At 42.0% G+C, this 27,992-nt stretch overlaps 3 protein-coding genes across 13 annotated transcripts in view; 1 reads left to right on the top strand and 2 right to left on the bottom strand.

The window, feature by feature from the left end:
- The window catches only part of unm_sa1261 (un-named sa1261), a 33,393-nt gene extending 31,952 nt beyond the window's left edge, over positions 1 to 1,441 (bottom strand). The window contains exons 1-2 of one of the 4 annotated variants that reach the window (XM_037088708.1): positions 1,173 to 1,441; positions 356 to 411 (exon numbers count right to left, since the gene is read on the bottom strand). In XM_037088708.1, coding sequence (XP_036944603.1) covers positions 356 to 411; positions 1,173 to 1,197 — 81 coding nt within the window. In that variant the 5' untranslated portion in view covers positions 1,198 to 1,441. Of the gene's footprint in view, positions 1 to 355; positions 412 to 737; positions 1,123 to 1,172 lie in introns of those variants that run through there. The other 3 variants (XM_037088711.1, XM_037088712.1, XM_037088709.1) reach the window with 3 other exon arrangements.
- On the top strand, positions 82 to 7,502 carry LOC119013835. 2 transcript variants are annotated; one of them, XM_037088719.1, is made up of 6 exons: positions 82 to 213; positions 4,263 to 4,415; positions 4,765 to 4,936; positions 5,578 to 5,698; positions 5,777 to 5,833; positions 6,533 to 7,502. In XM_037088719.1, exons 2-6 carry the CDS (start codon positions 4,356 to 4,358, stop codon positions 6,870 to 6,872), a joined length of 750 nt encoding a protein of 249 aa, XP_036944614.1. In that variant the 5' UTR covers positions 82 to 213; positions 4,263 to 4,355; the 3' UTR covers positions 6,873 to 7,502. The 2 variants fall into 2 exon arrangements, with proteins under 2 accessions (XP_036944614.1, XP_036944615.1); XM_037088720.1 differs by lacking the exon at positions 5,777 to 5,833.
- A 340-nt stretch (positions 7,503 to 7,842) lies between these two features.
- Positions 7,843 to 27,992, bottom strand: part of si:ch73-281f12.4 (RA_Radil_like and Myo5p-like_CBD_Rasip1 domain-containing protein) — a 31,259-nt gene continuing 11,109 nt past the window's right edge. For all 7 annotated transcript variants that reach the window (XM_037088700.1, XM_037088704.1, XM_037088701.1 and 4 more), the window contains 12 exons: positions 25,896 to 26,588; positions 25,451 to 25,488; positions 24,134 to 24,303; positions 23,910 to 24,022; positions 19,948 to 20,167; positions 19,311 to 19,483; positions 16,222 to 16,366; positions 15,112 to 15,293; positions 14,627 to 14,993; positions 10,477 to 10,598; positions 9,751 to 9,890; positions 7,843 to 9,672 (listed from right to left, as the gene is read on the bottom strand). In XM_037088700.1, the coding sequence (XP_036944595.1) occupies positions 9,570 to 9,672; positions 9,751 to 9,890; positions 10,477 to 10,598; positions 14,627 to 14,993; positions 15,112 to 15,293; positions 16,222 to 16,366; positions 19,311 to 19,483; positions 19,948 to 20,167; positions 23,910 to 24,022; positions 24,134 to 24,303; positions 25,451 to 25,488; positions 25,896 to 26,588 (2,466 nt within the window). In that variant the 3' untranslated portion in view covers positions 7,843 to 9,569. The remainder of the gene's footprint in view (positions 9,673 to 9,750; positions 9,891 to 10,476; positions 10,599 to 14,626; positions 14,994 to 15,111; positions 15,294 to 16,221; positions 16,367 to 19,310; positions 19,484 to 19,947; positions 20,168 to 23,909; positions 24,023 to 24,133; positions 24,304 to 25,450; positions 25,489 to 25,895; positions 26,589 to 27,992) is intronic.

Here is a 27,992-nt window from a genome sequence, read left to right as displayed (position 1 = left end):
AACAGGAAGAAGAAGAAAAAAACATTGCGTGCATCAAAGATATTTTAGAAGCACTTCCCTTTCCTATCTGTTCATTTGCCAGTTCTCCCATAAGCCACTGCATGGGTGCCGTTCCCATGGCAACCGGTCACCGCAGTGATTCAACAGTGAGGAGACACAGGAAAAACATGACAGATTTCATGGGAAGGAAGTCTGACTGGATGCTGAGGACATGTGAGTCATGTAAACTCAGGAGGGGACACTAAGTGAGACTTAATCTATTATTAATCATGACGTGACGCTGCTGATCGACTAGAGGTTAACAGTAATCCGATAAAGATGTTTGTTTACATGTCCAAAGTATTTAGAACGTTACTTTTTTTTGCACATGCGCAGTCGGTCCACCTGCTGTGAAGCGAAGGAGCGTCTTGTCTGCCGGAAATATAACAGAAGAAAAGAGAAGACGAAGAAGAAGTTTATCCAAACCGTTAATTTGTTTATCAAGCTAATGTTATGTTAACCTTAGCTGTCGAGTTGAACACATCAGTAATACTGCTGATCGATAAGAAATCACAATAATCCGATAAAGACTGTTTACATGTCCAAAGTTGGAACATTACTCTTGTGCACATGCGCAGTGGGTCCACCTGCTGTGGCGCGTCTAGTCTGCCGGAAATAGAATAGACGAAGAGGAAGTTTTCCCCAACCGTTAATGTTAGCTAGTGCCATGTTAGCCTTAGCTGTCGAGTTGAACTCACCAGTGATACTGCTGTCCTCTGGAGAAGGACCCGGAGCCTCAGATGTTTTATACTCAAACTCAAAATCCACGTCATGGAAAGTTATGTTCATAAGTCTGTCTGGGTCGGAACCGCAGACATGTATACATGATGGCTCACTGAGCGGGCTGGCCCGGAGCTGCGATGCGTCGACGTCGCCGCCATATTGTAATTATTTTATTTATTCGTTTATTCCCCTCAACACTTTTTTTTTGTTAAATGAGATGACTCCAGCTTCATGTTCAGAGTTAGTTCATAAGCATTTAAAGCAAAAATAACAATCACAATGGCTGGTTCTCTGGAGAGGCAAATAATAACTGATCTACTCCTGAGTCGACCTCCCACACAGATTAATACACCTTCACTGAGCAGGTAACTGTACAAACGAAGCAGATTTACACAGAATAGTTTACGTACCTTGTTGGCGTTTTCTTTTGGTCATGAACAGAGAGTCTGACCTCCCTGCAGCGGACACGGGTCGAATCCCGGTGTGGGACCCTTTGACGTGTGGCTCTCATCCAGATTTTTGTCATCTCTCAGACAGTTCTGTCATCATATAAGGGCAAAAAAATAAATAACTCGACATACGGTCTATGTATAAACGTCTGTGGTCGGAACCGCCTTGTAACATAACATTAGTAGTCTGTCTTCAAACTTCAACAGCGCCGAAGCCACGCCCCTTCCGGTTTCTCTCACGAGACCTTATGTGGAAAAAACAAAAAAGAAAGACAAATCATTTATTGATCCTGTTTGAATTGTGTCATGAATAACACACATGATGTTTGTCAGTTTAAAAGATTATTTTCCAGGTCAATAAAGTCTCAGTCTGTCATCAAACTGAGAAAATACGTTACTATGCAGCCAACAGTGTCGTTAGTGACGTCATCCCGTAACTTAAACATTGTAGAGCTGTTCTTGTAATATCAGCAGCTCACGTAACTCACAGACTCTCCTTTTACATGACTGTAGTCATCAATATGAGCAGATTTATTGTGATTTGTATCCCTTTTCCTACCTTTCCTGAGACCATGTCGGTGGTGATGTTTTTGGAGGCGACCATATATTTTTTATCCATATATTTTGTCATCAGTGAACTAAAATATAATCTAGTTTGACATCTGGGCTGATAAATTACTGCGAGGTGTTATATCCTCTGTATTTTATTTACGAAGGTACTGAGCTGTAACCTCCTGTCATCATTAGTTACATTTATACCCAGCAGAGGGCGATGTGAGCAAACACTTGTGCTCACCTGCAGCAGATATAGGAAGTATTTACATCCTGCTCAGGGATTGTAAACTCTCAGAAGAGCTCTTCACACTGCAGATGTGACCTTTCTGTCAGAGCTGCTCTCAACATAAGCAGGATTACACCTCGTGTTAGACATCAGCTATACTGTACTGAGGAAACACAACCTGCCTGATGGATGTAATTAATCAAAAAGTAGAAATGGAGCCTTGATTTGAACTATTAGATGTGTAAAATGCTGAGTTTAGCCTCCACTTCGTGTATTTTTACTCTCAGTTGCAGGACTTGGAGTACATGCACAGTTTGGTGTTGCTGTCTGAACTTTGTCACATTTGTTAAGAGCCCAAAACACATCCAGTCCTGCAGGAGGGACCGTTGGAGACGGCTCTTAGATTTCATGTTGCATGAGCGAACACTTTGGTCTGTGCAGACCAGCAGCACACCTGTGGAGAGGAACCTGAAATCCACTTTGAAGTGATCTGCTTGTTGTGGACGCATAAATATGCATGAGAGGAATTTTATAAGAGCCAAAGAAGAAAGACTCCAAGTGTGTGTGTGTGTGTGTGTGTGTGTGTGTGTGTGTGTGTGTGTGTGTGTCACCACTGATACATGTGTGTGTTTGATGTTCACTTTACATTTATTGATCTTTACTTGGTGAACTGTATCTTTCCACTTTTATCTCTCGACATCCTCCACTGCTGCCACTGAACAACCCTCTGCTCAGACTCCGGACCAGTTTTCTCCTCCAGCTCAGTTTTTCCTCGGACATCTTCGTCTCCAGACGGGATTTCCTGTCTGTGTCTGAGGGAGGAGCCGGATCTTAAGAACCACCCCCACTTCAGCTCCCAGCACTGGTTCTGGTTGATATGTATACTGGGATGTGAACTGGGACTGTGCCTGAGGAAGCCAGGGACAGCAGTGAACACACTCATCCTCGCCGTCGCTATCTGTGGCTTTGCTTCCTGCCCTCATTGTTTCAGATGAGCAGGAAGGATGAGCCATCGCAAAATCATGGCTCATCCTTTTCTCTCTTACTGTAAAGTGTATCTGTTGGGGCTGAGCAGGATTAATCACTGAACGACGCTGTAAAACAGGGCGTCTGCAGATCGCTGAGTTTGTTTTGTGGAGTGTGTCCAGTCACAAGTTGACGGGTTTAGATACTGAATACACATCCAGTCTGCTAATAAACACACATTTTACAGCGTGCCGTAAGCAGAAGTATTTCTGCTCCAGGGGTCAATCCTGAAGATGCTGAGCTACTCCACAATCTCCACAGAGATTGTAGAGTAGCTCAACTAATAAAGAAAACAGAAATTAAGATTTTAATAAAACAAAAATCCTCATTTTGAACACATGAGCACCAAATATTGAGTGAAAACTAGCTAGCAACGCATATATTTTAGCTGAACTAGTTAGCTAAATGTAGCTAATAGAGAATAATTTCATCTGGTTAGCTAAAACTAATGGATTAACAGATGAGAGCTAACATTAATGAATAAGCTAATGTTTATCAATCAACTTTTTACTTGCTAACAGTAGAAAGCTGAAACAATAATCTAAAAGTCGCTAATGGATAAAAGGCTGAATTAGTTAGCTAACAGGAATGATAGCTAAACAGTTAAAATATTGGGCTAACAGGAGACAGCTGAAATAGTTAGCTTAAAATGGCTAATGGAGAAACATTTGAAATAGTTAGCTTAAAGTAATGGACAGCTGTTTAACCTAGCATTATTGGATAGCTGAACAATTACATATGTGTTTAAGTTGCAGTATTTAACAGGAGCAGATGGATAAACAGTTAAAATACTGGGCTAACAGGAGACAGTTGAAATGGTTTGCTAAAAGTAGCTAATGAGAAACATATTAAATACAAACCGTAATAAATAATCTCTAACTAGATGTTTGTTATTTGTAGGTAAAAGTCCTGCAAAAACTGTTAAAATAGTTAAAGTAGTTAAAGTGATGTGCAGTTGAAGCATTTAGCTAAAAGTGATTGTTGTAATAGTTTGAATTAATGGATAAACAGTTGAGGTTAGTGAGGTATGGTTATTAGGAAGTCTAATCCCTTTTAGCCATTTCATTAGTTGTGTTGAGAAAACGTGGTCCAACATGTTTGTCTGAGGTTTAAATCAACCTCACATTCAACTGCATCAACACAACCTCTGATACTGATGGTGTAAAACTGATACTTTGAACTGAAGTTAATGGAAAAACACAAGTTGATCCAAGAACAACAGTATTTAATCTGTTCCTCCACAGACTGACAGACATCGAGCTCCTATCTCTGGTAAACACTGAGCCGAGTGCTGCTTCCTTCCTCGTCCTGGACGAGACATTTCACACAAAGCAAACATGAAGAAGAAAAAACAGCGGACAAAAAAGACCAACAAAAAGAATAAAGAGTGTGAAAAGGTTTGTAAAACATGAAGCAACAGTGAAACAAACAGAAACACGCCTGCTCATGTGACACGTTTCAGGTTAGCAGCATGCTAGCTCAGCTTAGCACAAATACTGGAAACTGAGCTAAAAAGCTAGCAGCTCTATTTTCTGTGATGACAAATTAGAGAAATTATGTTGAGTATAGTGAGCTGTGGCTGGTATTGATTTATTTGGGTATGTTTGGATTGAGCTAGGCTAGCTGTTCCCCCTGCTTTCAGTCTTTGTGCTTAGCTAAGGTATGCTAACTGTTTGCTGGATGTAGCTTCATATTTACAGAAGCAGACATGTCAGATCATGTGTTTTCTCTGAAACATGTTTCAAGGTGTCCTTGGATGAAACCTGCCGGGCCTTCAGGTCCAGCGGGCCGGAGTTTGAGCTCTTCCTGGTGGAGATGTCACGGTGGTTTTTGGACCGTCAGCAGCAGCTGGACGAGCTGTTCAGACATGAGGACGCAGGCGGAAGTGGATCAGTCCACATGAAGGATTTCGAGCTCGGTAATCCATCTTCTGTCTGCACCTTCATCCCCAGAAGTGTGACTGGACTGTGAGAAGCTGCTGCTCTTTTGGAGACAATCACAGTACTTACTGTGATCTGTGGTTTAATACGCCTCCACAACAGCCTCCTTCAGTGTCTGCAGCTCCTTTAATGTCAGATAAAGATAATCTTGAAGGAAAAAAAGATTAGAAAGAGATAAATGCCTCAGTGTAATTGTACTGAAGTATTTATGGAGGCTGCTGTGAGTCAGACTTCTGATAATACAAGTTCATTTCCTCTCCTGGACAATGTTCCTTTTGTCCGTCAAACTTCAGGCAGACACTAAACTTTTGTGCTGAAGTTTGTTTGAGGAGCTCCGAGGAGCCGATGTGAGCTCAGACCTGCAGGACAAAGACTTCAAGGTGCAGTGATTCATCAGGGATCAGCTCTCTGTGGAGCATTCATGAAGTCACAGACGATCTTTTACCTTTCATGAGATGTATCAAACATCACAGAACAGAAAGAGAGAAGAAATCAAAGTCAAAGAAACTGTTCATGTGGATTTTTTGTTCCTTTATGGTGGAGATGTTGTTTCAGGGGTCTTCATGAACAGTTTTAGTAAGAACTCCTTCATCACTGATCCTCGTGTTTCTGACTGCAGGTCTGATGAACCTGAACGATCCCTGTCGGCACGTTCAGCTCTACGTTCTGACTCAGCTGCTGAAAACCTCCAACAACACGATCAGTTATCGAGACCTGAGCAGACGAATTCAGAGTCTGAGGTAAAACGATCTGTTGTCCTTCCTCATGTTGTTTTTTTTTTTACTGTTTGTATATTAACTGTCTTCTTCTTATCGAAGAGCGGGAGACGGCACAGAGATCAATACTCGAATATCAGGTGATCAACTGTTGGACAGGTAACTCAGACACTCACACAGATTTCAAAGTACTTCTACTAGATTTGTGTATCAGAACTTCTTACTTTGTCTTTAATTTAATTTAATTTAATTTATTGTTGTGTGTTGTTACTTCTTTCTTTCTTCCATCGCGGCTCAATATAGACATCACAAAAACGTCACATGAATTACGATTAAGAACTATCATTACGTCCAGAACCGGTTCCAGCGGTCTCTCTGTTCCGTCACTGAGCTGGAACAAAGCGAGCGGCTCACGACAGACTCGAGGCCGAGCTGACGTTCAGAGTCGGAGTTATTCTGAGTGTCGGCAGTAAAATCACACACGGAGACTCAACAGCTACACAAACACAGCAGACCTCAACACGACCTCCACACGAGGGTCGGCGCTGGTTTTGACCCGAGTGCTGTAATTGATTTTCTGTGTGTGTGTGTGTGTGTGTGTGTGTGTGTGTGACTGAAGCATTGTAAGGTACAACTTTTAGATATTTTCTGCTCTACATTTATTTTTTTATTCCTACTTTTATCTTTTTCACAACTCGTCAACTGGATATTAAACGTGTGAATCTCGTGACAAACACAGAATTTAATTAATTTCTTACACTTTTCTCGTGTTTCTGGTTTTGTAAAAGTGACAAAAAGTGAAAACAATCATGTGATATTGATTCTGTCTGATCTGAAGTCAGATTTTATCCACGGCAGGTTCGTCCGTCTGCGTGTCAGACTGATCCCATTCGACTTCTCGGCGACACATCCAGGAAACTTTGAGGTGGTTTTGCTGACCAGCAGCAGAGTTTTCAGGCTGATCCGGATCATCCAGGACCGGGTCGGGATCCAGACCTACAGACTGGAGGTTTTCAGGAGCAGAGTGCCCAGAGAGGAGGCCCGGCTGACCCCGGAGAGCTCCCTGGAGGAGTGTGGCTTCAGGGGGGGACCAGAGGAAACTCCTCCAGAGGACACAGTGTACTACGACTACACACTCCTGTTTACAGACTGTCCCGTTCTGAACTGTGACCACTACTTCAGGTCCACATCCCGCTGAGACTCTGCTGCCTTCAGGAGCAGCCAGCGGCCGTAAAATGTGTTTTTGACCGAGCTAGCTGCTCAGCTAAAACGGTCCAGACTGAAATATCTCAACAACTTCCAGACGAATAACCAAGAACTTTGGTTTGGACATTAATGTTCCCCTCAGGAAGATGCACATCGGGCTGCGGTGCTGTTGGAAGGTGCGCACGTAGACGCCTACTAGTTTTTTCTTTTTAATCACTGCTAACGTGCTGACAGACTACAGAGCAGCTTCTCTTCTCAGGCTGACAGACTACAGAGCAGCTTCTCTTCTCAGGCTGACTCCTCTATTCACCCTCAGCTGCAGGCATTTAGAATAATTATGCAGAAATAACTAATCTTCTCGCTAACGGTCTTGTTTGCTCGTGTGGGTCGCACAGAGGCTTCGGTGTTAAACTGAGGCTGTTTCACAACCAGTTAAAAGTTGAAGCGCGGTACTTTCCATCGCTGCCTGAGTATTGAACGCCTGCAGCGTCGACACGAACAATCAGGAGGGTTTGCTCTTAAAAGAGGATTAATGTGAGGAGGCTGCGGGGAGCCCGACACACTCAGCACCTTCAGGCCTGTTTACACTTTAATTAAACTCTCAGATGTGTTTAAATAACAGTGTTGTTCAAGTGTTCATACCGATGTTCAGCTGGGTTTTTTAATCGTGGCCTCGGGGGGCTTCAGAGGCCGAACTGTGGAGTCTGTGTTGGAGTCGGTGGAAAAGTGCTTGGCTGGTGGAAACCACAGAGCTGCTGCTATAAACAGCTGCTGGTGGCCGAAGCGTGCAGCCGACACACCCAGCAGCGTCCTGCAGCTCCACCCGGCTGCTCCACCCGGCCAGACGGTTGGATTCCAGCTGCAGAGAGCCAAAAACCTGCTGCTGCTTCATCTGTACACACACACACACAACAACACACACACCAACACGCACACACATCAACACACGCACAACAAGAGGAGCGTTTCCAAAGTCAAAATAATATTTATTCCATAGTTTCAAAAATACTGCGCAATATAAATATTACAAAATTGAATACTTTATGTGTGTAAATATACTCTGGAGTTAAACACTGTTTACATTTGGGATGAAAACAAACTGTGGTTCTACAGTGTTAAACATACTGAGACTGTCAGCTGCTCTCAGGTCAGTCATGCTCAGCTTTTTGACGTTTTTGGGAACAGTTAGGCGACAGTTGGATGAGAAAACTGACACCACTGTCTCTGAACTACAAACAGACACTGGTTAGCTTAGCTTAGCATAAAGTGTAGAGACAGACAACATGTAAACCAATTAGATAAACGTTATCAAGGAGCTTTGAAGGTGCTGGAAGGCAGATTAAGTTATATTAGGACAGAACCAGGCTAGCTGTTCCCCCTTGTGTCCATTCTTTATTCTAAGCTAAGCTAACTAGCGCTACATTTCCCAAAATGTTGAACTATCCCTTTAGTTTTATTTAACTACTGAACATATCTGTGTGTAGATTTTGAACGTTGCTCCACTAAAACAAATGATATGTACAAACAGACGAGTGTTGAAGCTGCATGAAAACATGTTTTTGGCTTTTAGCTGAGGAGTCTGAACTCTGACACTCAACCTTTAGGTTAATATGTTGAACTTGTGAGCAACAGTTGCTTGTTTACACATCCAGAAGTCTAGTATCTGGAGTGTAGTATTCTCTGTTTTAGCTCTGTTTTTGGTCTCCACCACCTCCTGAGGGTGAACCAAAACAGTGAAGTTGTGGCCTGGACAGATAAACAATGAGCTGAAACTCACTGTAAAGCTCTGGGTTTGTCTTCTGATCCATTAATATGATAAATATATATACGACTACAGCCACTTTAAAGAGAGGCAGGTGAAGCTTCAGTTTGTTTAAAAGCATGAAAAACTTAATTATTGCAGATTTACCCGATTATAGCTTCCTATTCTTTAACCTGGAAACGTCTCCTGACACAACGCTGAACCTGCTGGTGTAACAGACCGAGAGCTTTCATGTACAGTCGGTCATGAAATTAAAAAAAGGAAAATGCCCAAGACAATCTTGTTGTCTCACATCCAGCGTCAAGAAAAAACATCTCCCAGAACGCTGAAATAATCCTGCTGGTTTTTCAGAGAAACATGTTTAACAACACAAACATATATTTGCTTTTGGAAAAACATGTTTTTTTACTTGTGAGAAAGAAATAAGTTTTCATAACAGCCTCACAGAAGACGGGTGAGATGGAGCGTACAATATGCGGTTTCACAGTTTTTAAAATAGCCACAAAATTGCTAAAAGAATTCCAGTTAGAACCCGGCACGAATGAAGTCCTGATCCTGGAGCAGCCTGGTGGAGTCCCTCAGACAGATTACTGCATACGCAGACACTCAAATACATGTTTCAGCTGTTTTCCTCACCACCAAACCAGAGGAGCGGTTTATGAGTATATGAGGAGCCTGACGCAGAGTTTGTTCGCTTCGACAGCACAATCAGCTCTTAAAAACTTGTCCTGAACCGTCCGCCGCCCAGAATATGGCCACAGTTGGTCCTGATGAGCTCACCGAGTCAGTCCTGCTGCTGTTCGCTTGATTGTCTCTACGCAGAAAACAGCTCAACTTCACAATAAGTCTGAAAGGAGAAGCAGGAAGTGTGTTTTCCTTTGGTTTGTGGGAATCACTTGCACTTGGTCGTCCAGCACAGCTCCTCCTTCAGCATTTAGTCGTAGCCGAGCTCTTGCTGCTTGTCTTAGTGTCGATCTTTGCCACCAGCAGTCTGAGAGAGTCTCCCGATGATCGGATCAGTTCTCGACCACTGAAATGAAAACAGAGACAGCTGTAAACACTCAGCAGCAGAGCGAAGACATCAGACTGTCTGCTCTTTAATACTTACATGTTGTAGTCCATCCCGACCAGGCTGACGCCGTTCACAGCCAGGACTCGATCTCCTGTTCTCAGTTTCTGACAGCGAGCTGCAGGAGAGTCGGGAACCACTGACTTCACATAGATGCCGCTCATTCTCAGCTGAGTTTTCTACAAGAAGATGAAACAGGAAAAGCAAAAGATTACTGACAGATGACTGACAGCTCTGGAGGCTTGACAGCGACACACAGCAGCCAGAGAGAGTGCTGAAACATTTATTTATATTTGACCAACCAGCAAATCAAAACCCCCAAATATAGTTTTGTCTCATAGAAAGTTAGAAACAACAAGCAGCAATTCAGATTTGAGAGACTGAAACCTTTTTTAGGATGAAGTTATGTTTGCCTTCTCGTTAACATACAATGTAGCATATTAGCTCCTGTGCATTCGACAGAGCTCCTCATCACTCAGTAAGAACATTAATGTGATTAAATGTGCAGTTTCAGTCTGTTAAGTCCTGAAGTTGACAGTCTGATCAGATTAAATCTGAGCAGCTACACAAGGTTTTTTCTGCGTCAGGATTAAATTGTGTGAAAGCATGAAAGCTGATTTGAGACAATCCAGATTAAGAGTTGGCCTTTCAAATTCATTTCACTCAACTTGTTTGTGAGCTATTAAATAAATGTTCTAGAGGGGAGAAGCAGGAAGAAGAGGATGTACATGTGCTGGGTGAGGAAAAACGAGGAAGTCATCGTACCGTTCCATCCACGAGCGCCAGGCCGAGACCGTGAGGTCCTCTGTGGAGCTCCACCGTGAACACTTCCTCTCTGTCTTCTTCTTCGCTCATATTCTCAGTCTTCACCTCAGCACTTCCACTGGCTGAACAGACAGAAAGAAAAACACAAACTGACATCAGAACAAGGTGGTGAGACACTGAGACAACATGATAGTTGGACTGCTGCCACTCACAACTTCCACAGCTGGTTATCATCCATTAAAAATGCAAGATTTAAAATGAAGAGTTCTGTAAATTAAACTCATTGGGGAAGTTTTGTTTATTAAAGTTTGTCTTCGTCACTAATAGTTGAATTTCAGCTCCATCTTCCTGCTCTAAACTCTTTAGACCCTTTTACAGATCTGGATTTAAAGCACAATGAGTATCATGATTCATAATCTTGGTGAATGTGAAGATATAAAACCCTAAAACCACCTGCAGACCTGTTAGCCCGGGGACATGTTAGCATGCTGCGGCGCTCTAACAGGGACTTCCTGTCCTCCTCGGACTCGTGTGGGTCGTCCTGTCACAACATCGATGCAGCAACAGTAGCACCCCCCCCCATAAACCCTGTTCCCACCCCTGCAGCTCCCGCCCTCCCTCCGCCTGTTCCCAACATGCAGCCTGTCTGCCCCCCACGCAGGACCTGCCCCGAACAATGCCGCTGCCGATTAAGATTCCACGCACCAACCCAACTGTAAATTCCCATGACAGATCGGCCACTGCTCTTTTCTCTCCTGACATCACCACCTCTCTGTAATTCTTGGGGCCAGATTAAAGGATTACCAAACTTTCAAAATAACATTAGCTGCTGTTAGCCGAAAACCACAGAGGTAGATCGTAACACAGGAGGACGAGGTATGGATCTGCAAGCTCCCATTAGGGTGTGAAAAACAGATAATATGATTAAATAATTATATATACACAATTAATTTACTTTATTTCCCATCATAATTGATTAAATATTGGGTAAAAATAACTTAATAATGGGGAATTATTAATAGTGTTTATTTTTATCTTTTATTATTATCTTTAATGACCCTGACTGAGTTTAATCCTGCCAAGGCAGCAACAAACTAATAACTTCTGATTATTTTTATGAAAACCAATTATTCTGCTGATTATTTTCCTGCTTATTAATTAGTTGTTTAATTCATAAACCAGCAGCAGTCAGTAGAAAATGGAGAAAACAGTCAAAAACCCAATAATATTCTATTTACTTTGACACAGATAAGAAAAACAGAGCAATTCTCAGATTTGAGGGGATGCGACTGTTAATCGTTTGACCATTATTCCTGAAAAAACACTTAAATTAACTAAACTCTACATCGTACAGATTGAAAAAGTTGTAAACCAATTAGTGCAGCAATACATACAGAGATGGAACCAGATGGTTCGGTTTCAGTTTAATCCTCAAACCTCTTAAAGCAAATTGCTATTATCAAAGGCCCGAACAGAGAAACCATAATACATCAGCTAACCAATGAGAGTAAAGATGTCTGATTAAGATCAGTAGGATCCTGCAGATTAAAGCCTTTCAGCAGCAGCACACAGTCACAGTGGGGGGTCTGTGCATTAACACAGGTTGAACCTCTTAAATTCAAACACGATCACATGTGACGAACAGTGTTTCTGAAGGTCTGCTTCACATCTGAGAGCAGGCAGAGAACAACCAGCCTCGTTTCCCCCGAATTAACCACACAGAACAAATCAGCTTACGTATCGTTTGTTTTGACTTATCTGCTCAAGTTTTACTGCTTTTTCTGCGGTGATAACACTGACGCTCGTCTTCTGCAGGGCCATACATATCTGACAGTAAACTGTGTTTCTCTGAATGAGCTGAGGGGAAAAAAGCAACGTCCAGTCAGAATCAGAGTTATTAGCATTAGCTAGCTCGGTTAAATAGCTTCCTCAACAGCATGATGAGACCGTAAAGAGCGACTGTCAGGTGCTATGGGCAAGTATTTGTTGCTGTTCATGTTATTCAGTCTTTAAAAACAGGTAAATAAAAGTCCGAGCATCTGACATATTTAGATATATTTGCAGTAGCATATTTTTGTTTCATTTCGGGTCCTAAATGTAGGGCGTGTTTTACTGGTTTGTGCTGTTAATTCGGGCTGGTCTGGACCAAACAACCAGATCAAAACCACCTGAAAAAAGTGGGTCCGTCTGCTTACTAGAAGACTCTGTTGGGTTAGTCTGTGGGCCAAACTCAGGACTTTTAATCATAGATATCTGATTTTAGCACAATTACAAAATCTGTAGATCTGTAAAGTGTATAATAGACGATCGGTTGTTGTTTAGTGTTGGTGCTTTAGTTGATTCACAGACATGATTGTTATGTCATTTTGTGTTTTTATTACTGTTCATCTGTCGACTAGTTAATTGCTTTTACTGAACTTGTGCATTTCTTTATCGCTCTTACTGTGGTAGTTCCCTTTATGTATTCCTCTAACCCATGTCAGGAATGTCAGTTATCTGCATTTGCCGTAAAAGAGCTGAATGATCAGCTCATTTTCCCCGAATACACAACTGTTGATGATGATGATGATGTGTTTTTGTGTCAGCGCCTTGAACTGCCGGGAATTACATTTCGTTTAGTGTTCCTGTATGTGGAAGTGAAGCTTGAACTATAACTTTAACTTGGTCACAGGTTATGGCGTAACACCGGCTCTAAATATGTCAAACACTGACGGCAGAAACACCCTACAGACTTAAAATTCTGTTTCCACGGATGACTTGAGGAGAATTTAAGTTTCAGTTTTAAACTGAAGCAGTTGAATCTCTCACTCGACACCCTCTGACTCCAACAGATGACCTCATGACGGAGGCGTCCAAAAACAATAGGGGTGTGAGAGGAAACACTCTTTCCTTTGCACGGTGAACCCACCCTGCGCAGCCTTTCCACTTGAAATTCCTGAACTCGAGAGTCAGTAAAAGATGAAGGAGAGGACTGTGACGGCACTCCACCTCTTTTATGTCGGGGGGTACCTTCATGTGGAACCGTCGGGGAACAAATATGCAGCCAGTCCACGAGGTCAACTCACTAAATACTTTCCTTAATAGATGTTGTCAGTCAGAGGAGGTGGAGGAGGTTTTAGGAGGTGACCTCATTCCAGACCTTAGTAAAAGGGACGTTAGTTTGAAGCCGAGCGGTCGAATTCTCAGTGACAGAGCTGTGTGTCATTTGAATCAAAACCCGATGTGTGTAATCGAAGCCCTGAATGGGTCTTTTCAGATGCTGCTGGTTTGTCATCGTCTGTGGTGGAAGTGCGGTTCACTCTTTTTTCACAGTTCCTTTGTGTGTGTACTCTCACTCCTAAATCTTAATAAATATCATCTGTTGTTAGGTTTCAGTTAATGTTTCTCAGCTGTTAGTGGCTTTAACAGACCACTAAAAGGGAACTGTTTTCATCATTGATTTATCTGGTGATTTTTAGGCATGCTAGCTTTGGAGCTTTATGGACAAGGTTGTTGGTCTGTGTCTCAGTACAACAATGAAATATCTCAACAAATACTGGACGGTCATTTCATTTTGAACAAACATTAATGATGACTCGTTCCTGTAGTGCCACCAGCAGCTTCACATTTGTGTATTTGCTTCGTTTTGCTACACATCAGTGATTGTATTTATTTTTTTGTTTTGTTCTTGTTGTTTTTCTGAATTGGTGAAATTAATTTGTATTTGTTTTGTCTTTGTGCATGTGCTTTCTTTAGTTGGCTACTGTATGAAACTGAATAAAGTTGCAGCACCCCATTATAAGATGGAAATACAGTCTAAAAATCCTGATGGCAACAACTCATGTTCACTAAAAAGGGCAAACGACTTCGATGACGGCTGCCTGAGGGGGCATTTGATCACCTGAGAGTCGTCTGTGAGCAGCGTGTCTCGTCCTGTTCATCAGGACAGAAATATTTTACATCTTTACTCTTCACCACAAAGGTATTTATTCTGGATTCAGATCTTGAACCTTTTTATGTAGAAAGCGTTTATAGTGCGAACAAAGTATTCTATATGACATCAACATCTGTGTTTGTATCTACTTTTGTTATTTGTTTTGTCCCATGATGAAGACAACTTGATGCTTGTAAAGTACAGTAAGTTATCAGTACTTTGACTTTCTTCCGTTACCTTTCTGCTGGCGGGCGCCCTCCCGCAGATCCGCCTCCAGCTCGGCCAGCTCCATACCCTGCGGGGTGTTGGGTGGCGTCAGCAGGCAGGACGGGTCCAGTGCCAGGCTCTTATGGTAGACCAGGTCAGCCTGACCTGGCAGCGTGTTCTGTAGCTCCAGGCTCTTCAGCTTCTGGGCCAGGACCGCCTCACAACTGCTCAGGTCACCATGAGATCCTCGGGACTGAGTCGGCTCTGAAGGAGAGGTACAGTCCAGGTCTGCCTCAGGGCTTGGACAGGTAACCGGGTCAGAGGCCACCTGATGGGCGGGATCTTGGACGACCCTGACGGAGGGCGAGGTCGCAGACTGGCTGTCTGTGGTCGTCCCCTTGAGAGGAAAATAAAGTCAATCAATAACAGATGTAGAAACATCAAGGTGTCTCATTTCCTGACTGCCGCTGGCTTCTCGTTATGTTGTTGAGCTCCGGGGTCAGAGAGCTTGTTACCTGTTCCTCCTCATCAGGTTTGGCTTGGGTTTCACTGCGGGGCAGTCGGCGTATGAACTCCTGCAGATGGTTGAGCTGTTCAAACAGAGCAGGCTCCACGATGGGCTTACCCAGCTCCAGGTGAAACGTGTTGCTGGGCAGGATGAGCGGCGGGTGGTTATCGAAGCTCTCCAGGATGTCGCCTGCAGAAAGAGAGAAAGGTCATCCATCAAAGATAACCTGAGCTTTATTACATCTTTCTCATGAAATTCAACGCTTGTAACTTTAAGTGGAGTGGCTGTATTTGGGTTAAGACCTTATTCAAAGCCATAAATACAGTCATGGACTGATGCCACTGTCACTGGATCAGTCAACGTGACAGTGACTGATGACCCTGCAGGGTGTCATTAGTCTGACGGGTGAAAATAAGTGAAAGCGAGACCGTGGCTACCTGCTGTGAAAGGTGCATTTGAGGGGAAAGTGAGGAGTGAAGCTGATCGGTGGAGACAGACAGATCAGATAGGATTACTCTGGAGCAGAGCATCCACTGAGACGTCTACTCATTTGTTAGATGTTCTTCTAAATGTGATTACAAAATGAGGTAGAAAAATAGTGACGACAACAGTTGTGTGATGGATTAAAGCATCACAGACTTCATTTGGTGTGTTTTCTGAGGTAATGTCTGTTTTGCATCGGGTTGTTCTACTTGTCGGGAACTCTGTTATTTATCCTGATGTTGTGTGCAGTCAAGCATTTTTAATGTCAAGTTTGAACATGCAGGCAACACAATAGATTGTTCTGTGTGCTGCTGAGAGAGGAGTCTGGTTACTGCAGTTTACAGTAAACAGACTCATTTTGGGGACAGGACGGCTCAGAAGATGCTTTTGGGATTATGAAAACTAAAAAGCCTTACTCTACAACTGCAAAATGCCTAAATCATGATAATACTGACAATTATTTTCTATAAATAGGTCTCAAGCTGCAAAAAAAAAAAAACATTTCATCACTGATTCATCTGACTCCATGAAATGTAAAAGAAACAGCGAAAAATCCTAATCCAGATCCCCCAGAGCCCACGTATCGTCTTTGTTTCTGTTGCTGAACTAATCTTGGATGGTCCGTGTCACTCACCCGTCCTGATAGCGTCATCCGCATCATCTGGTGATGGCGTCCATCCAGGGGGACAGGCTTTAGTCGAGCTATACTCCCTTAGCATGTGGTGAAGCTGAGCGGGATTCAGGGCAGCAAACTCTGTCCTGAGAGAAGCCCAGGACGCCTGGACCAACATGAAGCAACGGAGAAAACATTCACAACACTGACAGACATGAAGCAAACTCTTTCTAAAACCAGGATTGTGAAAGCGATCCACTTTTACAGGACCCACAAAAGCACTTTGTAGACATTGTGAGAATAACAAAGTGGGAGAAACAAGCATTTTCCCATCATGCTTGTTTCCATATAAAGACACAAAGTCACTGCTACTCTCTCATTTGCATGAATTGCACTTTAAACCAATTTTATGATCTAGTAAATATGTTTTCTCCATGTCACCTCAGACCCAGATGTGGTAACAAAGTCTCCGGGGAAAATATTTCTCAGTCCGAATGTGAGAAGCTCTTCAAGGTTTCTCATATCACTTCAGCTCCGTTCTATGTTTGTTTGAATCTGCACGCCAATAAAAGGTGAGTGTTCAGTAATTAACACCTCGTACTTGCTCTGTGCAGCGTGAGAAGTGTAAACTTTTATTATCTCTTCACTTCTCAGGCTGCTGTGAAAGTTCTTATCTTTCTCAAGTGAGTAAGAGCTGCTACAAGGAAACTACTTCATGATAATATTTGATCTTTTGATGACAACAGAAAGTATCTGGAGGATAAGGAAACAGGTGAGTCACTTCATGTGATTATTATAGGACAAACATTACAAACATTACGTCGTTCATTCAGTCTGTCATGAATTGGTGGAAGTAAGACCTTGCCCAGACAGACCGGGGCCACAATAGAAACCATAAGTTGTGTCCCTGCCCTTCTCTTAAAACACTGAGCTCAACAGAAGGTGAAGTTTAAATGCTGCTTATAAACAGCAGAAATGTCAAAACCTCTCAGTTTGTTATGTCTGAGATTTAATGTTTGGCAGCAGCTATGTTCTTCTAAAATAAGATGTTGTGTTCTCCATAACTGCTGGCAAAACAGACGACGCCACATCCCTCAAGTGTAATTTACAGCTGTGCCAGCGAGCCACTTCAGTTCTTAAAAAGCCCAGAACTCCAGATGGAAAACTAAAAGTCTGTCGAGGGTGTGTGCTCTGCTGTGGCAGCCACAACGTGACCTCATGCCAGGGCAGGGACACAGAAAACCACCAGCTTCCTAGCAACCATCCAACCCCACGAACGAGACAAGACAAGCCAAGACCGATCCTTCGACAACTGTGTCGGGGGTGGGCTCGTGTTGTTTTTGTGCCCCCAAGATGTTTCAGGCTGGTACCACCACTGAGTCATAAAGTGAAAACAGGTGTCAACTTCACAGACTAAAATAAGGCTGCATACTTCACCCAGTTCCTCCAGATATAGTAGGTAGAGCCTAATGACACAGTGCAGGACCATTTCACATATCTGTGGTCAGCTGAAACATCTTGAAATATATTGCATTATAAATGATACAAACTAACTGTCATCTAGGTCTTATTCCAGATGAGGAGGACTTATTTAACTGAGCTCAACTAGAAAACAGAACACGTACATCCATTATGTTTGATGAAGGAGAAGCTTTTTCACAGGTCTCACCCTGTGGTTAACAATATTCGGCTCTGACAGTTTTAGTAATATGTGGAAGTAATGGAGTAATATTCTTTCTAGTTGACCAATCGGATAACATGTTTGAAACTACTTGTTTCAACCAAGCAAAAGTAATGTTAATTAGTTAAAAGGGATGGAAGAATTGTTTAAACAGCTACACGTGTGTTTAAATTGTCACAGTAGTTAATAAGTAATGATTAACTGCTCAAATTCCTGAATTGTTAGCAGTGACGGATAAACAGTTGAAATAGTTAATGTTGAAACTATATATATGAAACATATGCAAACACAGTTGGTAGATACGTGGTTACAAACAGCACATACAGTATAAGCAGCCTTTTCTATTTATAGCAACAGCAGCACATGGCTACTTCACCACAAAAACATTCAGCAGGTTCCACGTCATCCTCTTTCCAGGCAGTAAACCTGTGAAACTGGAAAAAGTTTCGACCTTTTTTATAACCTGTTCTCGTCAGGTGTCACACCTGGGAGATTTTATGTGCTGGTGTCCCTTTATGACTCTGGATACCTCAAGTTTCAAAACCAGCCTAGTGTGAGCTCACCTTCCTTCTGTGTCACATAGTGTAAATAAGATTTGAATAGGTAACTAAGAGAGCTGGGTACTTAAGGAGGGATTAAATGTTAAGTTGGCTGGCTGCCACTGCGCAGCACAAACACTACTGAGCACAAGTAAAAGCACATATAAAGCTGTTGTTCCAGTGATGTACATTATTGTTTGAGTGATACAGTGTGTTATTCCTCAGCATACACTGAACCAGAAGCTTTTAAACACAATCACTCTAATGTATTTCATAACAGTTGAGTGCCATTTGAGCTCTTAGCCACAAGTCTCCACTCAGTTTACGTCAAAACAAATAGGATTTAAGCTGATAATATAACATACATACTCTGGCTAACAGGATATACTCTGGTCCACATGTTTCTTTGTTAGATAAGAGCTGGCCAAGCCTTAATTAGCACCGTGATGTCATGAGTTTATCATTTTAGTGTATTTACACTTGCTACATTCCTGCAAACCATTTCCTCATATCTGATCAATGTAAGTGGCACCATGGGAGTTTAAGTGCATCTGCTTTCGAGGCTACTATAACCATAAACTAATTACATGCTTCCACTGATGTGTCAGACATTTTATGGCATTATGAGTCATGGTTATCACAATGTTTGGCAACAATAAGAAGTTTAAGATACAAAGAGTTAGATTGCTGCAGTATGAAAGGTTGAATAAGGTTCAGATTCCCAAATATGGAACATTTTGCACCTAACAGATAAACATACATAACTAATGTTGTACTGACACCTTGAAGACAATGAGAACATTCAGGCTGACGCAGACATGACTCGACTCTCGTGGCTACACCCGCCCGAGGACAGACAAACAGGAAAGGAGAAACGGATGTCCTCTGACCTGCATGAGGGTTTCTTTGGGTGTAGCCAGCAGATTGACAGCAGCAGAAAGCTTCTGGAAGAACTCGGTGGCCAGATCGCTCAGACCGATGCTCTGGATCCAGTCCATCAGCAGGTCCAGGTTGGCCCGGATCTGAACACCTCGGGACCACTGGTAGAACCCTCCGACAGATCCTGAGGAACACAGTTTTAAGATTCAGTAACAGTTCAGGCATGTAAAAAAAGAAGTTCTAATAACCTTTATGGTAATTTCTTCACAATTGAAATGTTAAAGAATATAAGCAAATCTTTTTACATGATAAAACAATCAGCAAATGTAGCCCCAAATTAATCAAACATGAAGGATGTGATTCTTAAACTAACAGCAGCATGCTAACATTATGATATTCTAATGATGGCACCAGCGAATTACTGCAGGATCAACAAGTTACCACAAATGTCTACCTCATGTTGGCACCACATGAAAAGTTAGAGGATCACCAAAGTAAATAGGATTCATCGTCTTGGACACATGAATATCTCAGCATAATTTCATGGAGATCTATTCCCTAGTTGCTTAGATATTTCAGTCTGGACTGATCAAAACAAAAGCTGAAACAGGTCTAACAGGTTTGTTAAGAGGTGATCCGAAGTCTCACCTCTCTCCATGAGGGCGTTGAACAGCGATGCGTTGATGAAGAAGAACAGGTAGGCACAGAGTTGCAGTGAGATGTCTGGATGGACCTGGAAGGCTGTGAGGAGCTTCAGTGCCTCCTTCAACACCTCCAGGATGCCGCTGAGCCCGTCAGGTACTCGCAGCTGACCACTCTCTGAGAACGGGTTCCCATCCAGCAGACCGGGCAACGCTGAATACATACTCTGAGGAGAGAGACGGGGACGTGTTACATCTCTGCTGAATGATATCAATGTCTTAAGTGTGTAAACCCTCCTTCACCATCACCACTACCAAGGCACCATGGGAATCAGGCTGTGATAAGGCTAATAATCGCTCACAGAACCACTTAAACTACAACATGTCATATGTAGATTCAACTTTCCTCTGCCTTCACGTGATTCCTGATGGTCTAAAGTATTGAGCAAGAAGGTTGATAGGAAAATGATGTTCTTTCGTGTTGAGTGCTGCTATGTATAGAACATAATGACATAATGATTCAAACAGAGGAAGGCATTCACAGAGTTTACAGGAAACTTTGCAGGAAAGCTTGCGTTTCACAACACAAAGGGCAGCTGGAGAGAAATGAAAAACACTGTCCTACGGTTTCACTGCAATTTGAGCTAAAAAGCTAAAAACAGCACGTAACAAAACAGGGATTAAAACGAGGAATAAAAGAAAAAACACACTGAGAAGTTTCTAGCAGACAGGGTGGGATAAGACACTTCCAAAATATTTGATTACATTATAACGTCAAACAAAATTACTGTCATCATGTAAAATAACTTCAAGGTCTCCCACTCCTAAAGTCTGCTCCATTTTCTGCAGCTCAGAACAGTTTCCAGCCTCTTTCAGATGACTGTTTTGTGTCATTCATTTTAAATCACAACAATTATCCACGATTCCTTTAAACAAAACTGTCAGCAGCAGCTCTTAGGTTGGCTCCACATGATGAAGACAAACAGTACAAGAGCGTCTGGTGGAAAGAGTCAGGAAATGGTGAAGCAAACCTGACCTTAAATTACAGTACTGCACACAAAAGCCCTTTTTACAAAGAGATCCCGCAATACTGCTGCAATGAAGACCCTTCATTACGCTGACTTTGCCTTATTACAGTTAACCAATCAGTGGTGACAGCAACAACTGCATGACGTATAGCCTACACACCAGGCAGTGTTTTCTCAACAATAGCAGTCGCAAAAAAGACAATACATTCATTTAAGGTCCCTGCTTCATGGCAGTTAATCTCGGGACCTCATGGGGCAAAGTGTCTCTCTTGTTGGTAGACATTTTCAGTTGCTGTTCTTATTTGAGTTAGCTGCTAACTGCTTATGCTTTTTTGAAAATCCTGCTTGTGGTTCCAATGTAAGACATGTCTTTAACATGTCACACCCCTTTAGCTAACAAGCTATGTTAAAAAAAATAAAAAGTGTGGAATGGGACCAGTAAAAACTGTCCAATAGCATTTGGTGGCTAATGTGAGCTAATCTCAGCACTTCAACACTTCTAGTCTTTTGCTTTAAACTGTGTTTTTAGCATTTACCATCATCTCATAATTGACACTTGTGGCCAGTGGTTGCTCCTCAGCAAAGTTATATAAGTGTCATTTTAACACACTGCCTTCATGTCATATTTCAGATGCCGTAATTACCACTTTCCAACTTGTAAACAACTCACATCAACATCCAAGTTGTAATCACGCCTGGGAAACTTTCTCAAAGATTTTTCTGAAAGCTCCAGCAGTGTGAAATGTCCATTTTAATGCTTAAAAATACAGATGTGCCCTGAACGCCAAGCTCTTATTTAAAGTAATAAAATTCAAATTAAATCAACATAGTGCTACATTGTCCCCTCACAATATTTTCAGCCATGCTATCAGCTTTTTAGTGCTAAAGAATTTATCAATACAGCATTAACAATCTTGAATGTAGCTTCTTAAAAGTTTTACATGTTCAAAAACATGAAGTCAAATTCTATTATATAAATAAAAGAGGAAGAAGACAGTTCTGCAAACGCTGCAGAATCACACTGCAGGCTGCTTTACTGAACCACCACCTCATTTTGAACTCCGGCTCTTATCACTACTCTGTCTTCTGACACAGTTCTGCCATTGTTTCATATCCGTGACATCATCTGTTAAGTACACACATACACACAAACACACTCTCACTCACACACCATGACTAAGATAATGACCTCAGACAAGCTGAAAGAGGCCATAAAGATGACAATAACCCTGCATGCCTGAGGCAACAGGTCAGCTGACAGTTTACTGTGTGGCTCAGCAGATTTGAATTATCAGGGAGACAAAAAGACTGTAAATTGCTGTTAAAACACATCTGCATCTGCACACATTGTCTGTAGATCTATATATAAACTTCTGTGGTACTAAAGATGTGAAAAATCCCACATTTTCTCTTATTTGTATTCTTAGCAGCTTTGTTAATGTCTTTTTTTAAGCTCTGATGTTTCATTCGTAGTCTATTTTGAAAAAGGAAGATGTGAAAGAAGTACAGAAATGTACATTATGAACAGTCAGCCGTATTTCACAGGACATTAGCAGGACAACTTTTTCCCCTCTTCATTTCCTTTCCCCCGTTGGGTGTCTCTCTGATGACAGTACCTCTTCCTCTGCAGGAAACAGACAGCAGTTCATAGCTGTGAATCCTCCCTTTCTCTCCACCAGCGAAAAGAAGTAACCAGCAAACACACACTCAAATAACACACTATCGAAATAAGATACATTTCAATAAATGTGGGGATTTCTATACTGACATGCCTTAAAAAGTAAAAATGATTTAAAAACTGCCTCTGAAAAAGCCACATAAAAGAAAAAAATAAGTCCAGTAAGATATCTCTTTTCTTCACTGATGGCTGATGTGCAGCACAAGCAATAGAAATATGTCTGAGTATTCATAACAACAGCACAGGCAGTTCCTGCTTCCTTCCCTCTCTTCCTCAAACAGTCACAGTGCGGGGTGGAGGTGTTTCTACACTCTCTGCTGTTAACTGTCTGAGCTGTGATGTCAAACCAGACATGCTTTAATAAGCAGCTTTAACATGGGAAAGTCACATAAATCTAGTCTGGGAGTGTTCTGTCGGGCTGTAAAGCAGGAGGGCTGACTGTCACAAGACAATCCAGACACACACTGAAATGCATTTCCAGACTCTGAAAAGTCTTCGAGCAAAGTGTTTGTCCAGATTTAACAATGGCCTTAGAGCTGTACACATCTTATCTGAAGTACAGACCAGGATCAGTTATGATGGATCATATTCCTTGGTGTACGCCAAGGCTCCATCTTGGGCCCCATTTTATTGTCCTTGTATATGCCTTCAGTGAGGTTTTAGAAAATCAAGTGTCCCTTATTACTGCTGAGCTGATGATTCACAGCTGGAATTCCTTTTGAAACCAAGTGAAACATAATCTTTGGCCTCTTTTAGCTGTCTTGAGGATTTAAACACTGGATGGCTGAACAGTTTGCTCCAACGAAATTGTTCTTGTTAAATTTCTTTTAACCTTCTTTTTGGTTGTAATTATTTAATTTTAATCTTGACAGAATGTAAATGCAAGACTAAAAAAGACCCTCAGATGTTCACACAGTGGTTCTCTCCAAATCAGACAACGTGCTACTTTTGTTATTCAATAAACCAGTGAAACCTTGGGAGAAAAGATTGTCTCTTTGTTTATATTCCAGTCAGTGGAAAAGACACCCTGCTTACTATCTCACAGGCCTTTCCTGACTGAGAGTTGGTGTTTCCATTCTTATTGTGTTTTCTGTCTGGAAAATGTTCAATAAAAACAGAATTTGGTGTTTACACAGTCCAATTTCCTGCTTCACATGTGAACGACAGTCAGATTTTACAGGTCAAAAGGATGTGAAACATGTCACTGTGTGAATGTGTGTGTGTGTGTTTAAGGAGATAGAGTATTAATCTGTGGCAGCCAACCTTTGTTAGATAATAGACAGACTGCTGGAAGGTAAACATGATGACTTCCTCCAGGACTGTCATGGCTTCCTCACAGGCTGTCCGAGTCAACGACATCTCGGAGTCCAACAGACCTGACGACACACACAAACACACTTTAAACACACATACAACACACTGCAGGTCTAACAGCATGACAGCTGTAATAACGTTGAAGATCACGGGCGTGCTTTGTTTTCATCCACCTTCATCCTCCTGTTCCTGCCTCCAGGGCAGCAGCTGAGGGACTTCATGTTGGATGAAGTGCAGCAGTTCAATGGAGTTTGCCATCCACAGCACCAGAGGCTGCAGACCTGGGATCAGCTCCTCCATGCTGAGCAACTGAAGATGTTCAGGCTGCCCATCGCTGGAGCTCCTGATGTAAAAAAAAAGAGACGTAGGTAGAATGTTTGGAATGAATAAGGCAATATCTCTGGTTCTGCTGCATTGATGAAAAAATCTGGTCCCTACATTACCCACAATGCAGCCTAACCACTAAATGACATCACTGGGGGCAATTTATCAGATAACATGCAGCTTCCTAGAGCCACAAAAGGCTTTATGGTTGAATTCCCTTAAATGACGATAATCTCAGCATATTAATCATTAATAAAATGAACAACATGTCCTGACATTTATTACTAACATATTGGTACAATATGTTTTATCATTCCTACATGCTTCTTCTTCTACTTCTAGATCTAACTTCCTCTTATATTTCTGCAAATCAGCAAATCTTATGTGCAGTTAAAAAGTTGTAGTTTTCAATTTCCTCTTTCAGAAGCCACTGGTAATGTTATTGCTTTTACAACAACAACTATTCAAAAAGTCTTGCTTGCATATTGTGGTGGATTTATTAGTGGATGAAACAAAACGGTAATCGACTGAAAGTCAAACTATTTTGATGGTGACTTTATTAACAAACAAAGTCATTTATCAAGTATAAATGTCATCCCTTCTCTGTTTCCACTTTCTGAATGTGAGAATTTGCTGCTTTTTCTTTGTTCTGGATGTTTATGAACTGAATATCTAGTTTTACTGATTTTTAGGACAAAACAAAGCATTTATTTGAACTTGCTTCATCCTAAAACACTTAGTGTTCCTTGTAGCTGTTGGATATTTTTTACTTGTATCCATTTAGAAGTACAGTCACCTTTCACTTCTGTCCTTGGACTTTCATTCAGAGTTTATTAAACTTCGATAGCTCTGCTCACCTCCCCACTGACAGAATGTAAATGATGATAAAACGAGTAGAAGCTTTTCTCATGAGAAAACACTCAGCTGCTTCTTTCGTTTTTAGAGAAGAGGCAGTGGGGAATTCTCTCTTTGCACAACCTACGTCTAAAAATACTCAGAGTTGTAAAATCAGACTTTAACTCCTCTTTTATTCAGGCAGTAAACCCTTGAGGTGTTGTTGTTGTCATATATCATCGCAGGCAGCAGCTGCTGCTCTTCTCTCTGTGGCAGGTCTTTGTCATGTATTTCTGGGACATTCTGTAAACACTTGTGGTTCGTCTACTCACGTTTCTGGCTGGATTGCTGCAAGTTCCTTTGTCTTCTCCTAAGAAAGAGAACGCAGAAAGAAAATATCCATTTCATGCATGCAAACAGCAACCATCTGATTTACATTACACCCAACCCTGATGGCACATTTGATTGCTTTACTTTCTTTGTCACACTCAACTTATCAAAGCATCATTTCACCTAAAAAATGAAAATTCAGTCATTGTCTTCTCTGCCTCAAGTTGATGGAGAGATGGGTGAAGTTTTGTAGCCCACAAACATTTCTGGAGCTTTCACATAAAATAGTATTTTAACATTCTCCTAAACAACTGAAGTAGCTGGTGACTTGCTTTAAATTGTAAAAGGGAATGACTGAAAATCAAGTTGTCGGAAGGCTGAGATCCTAAATTAATTAGATTTTTTTTCAGTTATCTGATGACACAAAGAGCAGAGTCTGATACTTACCCACATGACGAGCTGGATCTGACTAGCTATCCGGAGCAGCAGCTGTCTGAAGTGTGTCAGCTGGAACGTGGAGGCTGAGTGTTGGATGCACAGGCTCAGCAGAAACGCAGGCACCAGCTTCGGTTCATTTCCACTGGAGTCCAACAGATACAAAATCTCCTGCAGGACCTGCTCCTCCTGCTCCAGCTCGTAGCTTACCAGAGCCTCTGTGCCTTCCAGGTCCCTCCAGCGAGGCGGTAAAGGCTTCCTCTGCAACCTTGTGATGCTGATGGAGGAGCCGCACGATAAACAAGAGGATGATGCTTTTGTAGAGTTTGGGCAGAGTCTGGTCATCCACGGAGGAGTCTGGAGGGATCCTGATGTGCTGGTAGGATCCTTAAACATGAATAGATAGTGTTTCCCCAAGCCAACCAAGTCCCCTGGGTTCAGTTCCACCTCCTCTTTAAGAAGGAAGCCATTTCTGGTCACAGGAGCACCATGGAGAGGCTTCAGCATTGTCAGTGTCTTTCTGTGCTCCCCTGTGGTGGCTGGGATGTTAGAGTCCAGGCGTCTGACACAGCAGTGTTGGGGCAACACATCAGGAGCAAAGAGAAGGATGTCGACCTTTAACCTCTCCTCATCTTCTCCGTTACAGTGCTCCCTGCAGCAGCCGAAGATGGTGGTGGTCCCGCTCATCAGGTAGATGACGAAGTCCTGAAAATAACAGCAATTTTTGGTATCAATTTACTGCTTTTCATTGTCTACACAATGTCACAAATTCCTATTTTCCATATTCAAATATTGTTTTGTACGATCAAACCAAAAGATGCATTAAATTTCAATTCACATAAGACAACAAATCACCACTAAGAAGCTTGAACTACTGGAGGGAAATTGTTGCACTACAACAAAACAATTTGGTCTATAATGTGATAGAGAATACTCAAATCAATTAATTATTAAATAAGGATCATTAATGTGCACTGGAACTCATCATCTTGTTTTTTTGTAACATCATAGCTTTGTGATTGAGGAAGAAAGCCATGTTTGATGTGCAGAGAGGGCATATTTGAGCCCAAACCATCTTTTCCTAAATCTGACCAAGTATTTTTGTTGGCTTAACCTCATGAAGCAGATATAGAATAGTGACATCAAATGCAGAAGAAGTAAAAAAGAAAAGTGAACAGTATAACAATGTTCCAATTTGGATACAACCTCCAGTCTATTGAGAGTCTATTGATTCCTCAGAATCACCATCAGTGCCTCATTTTAAAAGACCAAAGTCTAACAGGGAAACTTCAACAATCGAGTTTTTACATTGGAGAAGATAAAAACATCAAATGTTGCTTGAAAAATAACCCATTTATCAACTAACCGCTTCAGCTCTGGTTTAATCAGCAACGCAAATCGCTGAAAGTCAACATGAAGGATGGGATTGATTCTCTTGCGTAACATTTTGGAAACGGTCCAGCAGAGTGCGTGTGATCAGTAGCGAGATCAACTGCTGGAAGAACAACCTGCACACTGGCAGCGTGAGGTGAGACAGGAATGGAAGGGCTTATGAGTGAGACACCAGTGATGTCCGTGGCCTCCGGGTCACACATTAAGTCTATTAGTCATCAGCGATAGTGCCTCATCTGCCAAGCTGTCTGAGAGGCTACTGGATACTCCTGTGTACTATAGTATACACACTCCTTCTCGTTCCTTTGCTTTTTCTTTTTGGGTTGAGCGTTTATTACAGAGTGACGTTTGTCCTGCTGCAGCTCCCAGTATCCTGCACAGTCAGCAATCTCCACCAGCGGGAATAAACAACACAGCAAGAAAGAGCTTCCTGTTCCTGGGATTGGGGCTGGGTTGAAGCCACGGTCTGACTCTCTGGTTTACTGGGAAAAATTAGCTGTGTGTTCATTTAATCAGCAGGGACGTGTTTGACGTGATATTCTAGAAACTGTTTCCCAGATGAGACAAAGTTTAAAACCCTGTTCGAGTAAACTGGTATGTAGATTACAGGACACCAGTTTAAGTGGTCGCCTCCCACTAAGTTGTTTGTATGTTCTAAGAATAGCTTGCGTGCTGTTTATCTTCCTCTACAGTGTGTCTTTAATCAGGGTTATCTCC

Source organism: Acanthopagrus latus, chromosome 23 (genome assembly GCF_904848185.1).
Source record: "Acanthopagrus latus isolate v.2019 chromosome 23, fAcaLat1.1, whole genome shotgun sequence".
NCBI lineage: Eukaryota > Metazoa > Chordata > Actinopteri > Spariformes > Sparidae > Acanthopagrus > Acanthopagrus latus.
Note: the sequence above shows the minus strand (reverse complement) of the source record. Positions and strands in the feature narration are given on the sequence as shown.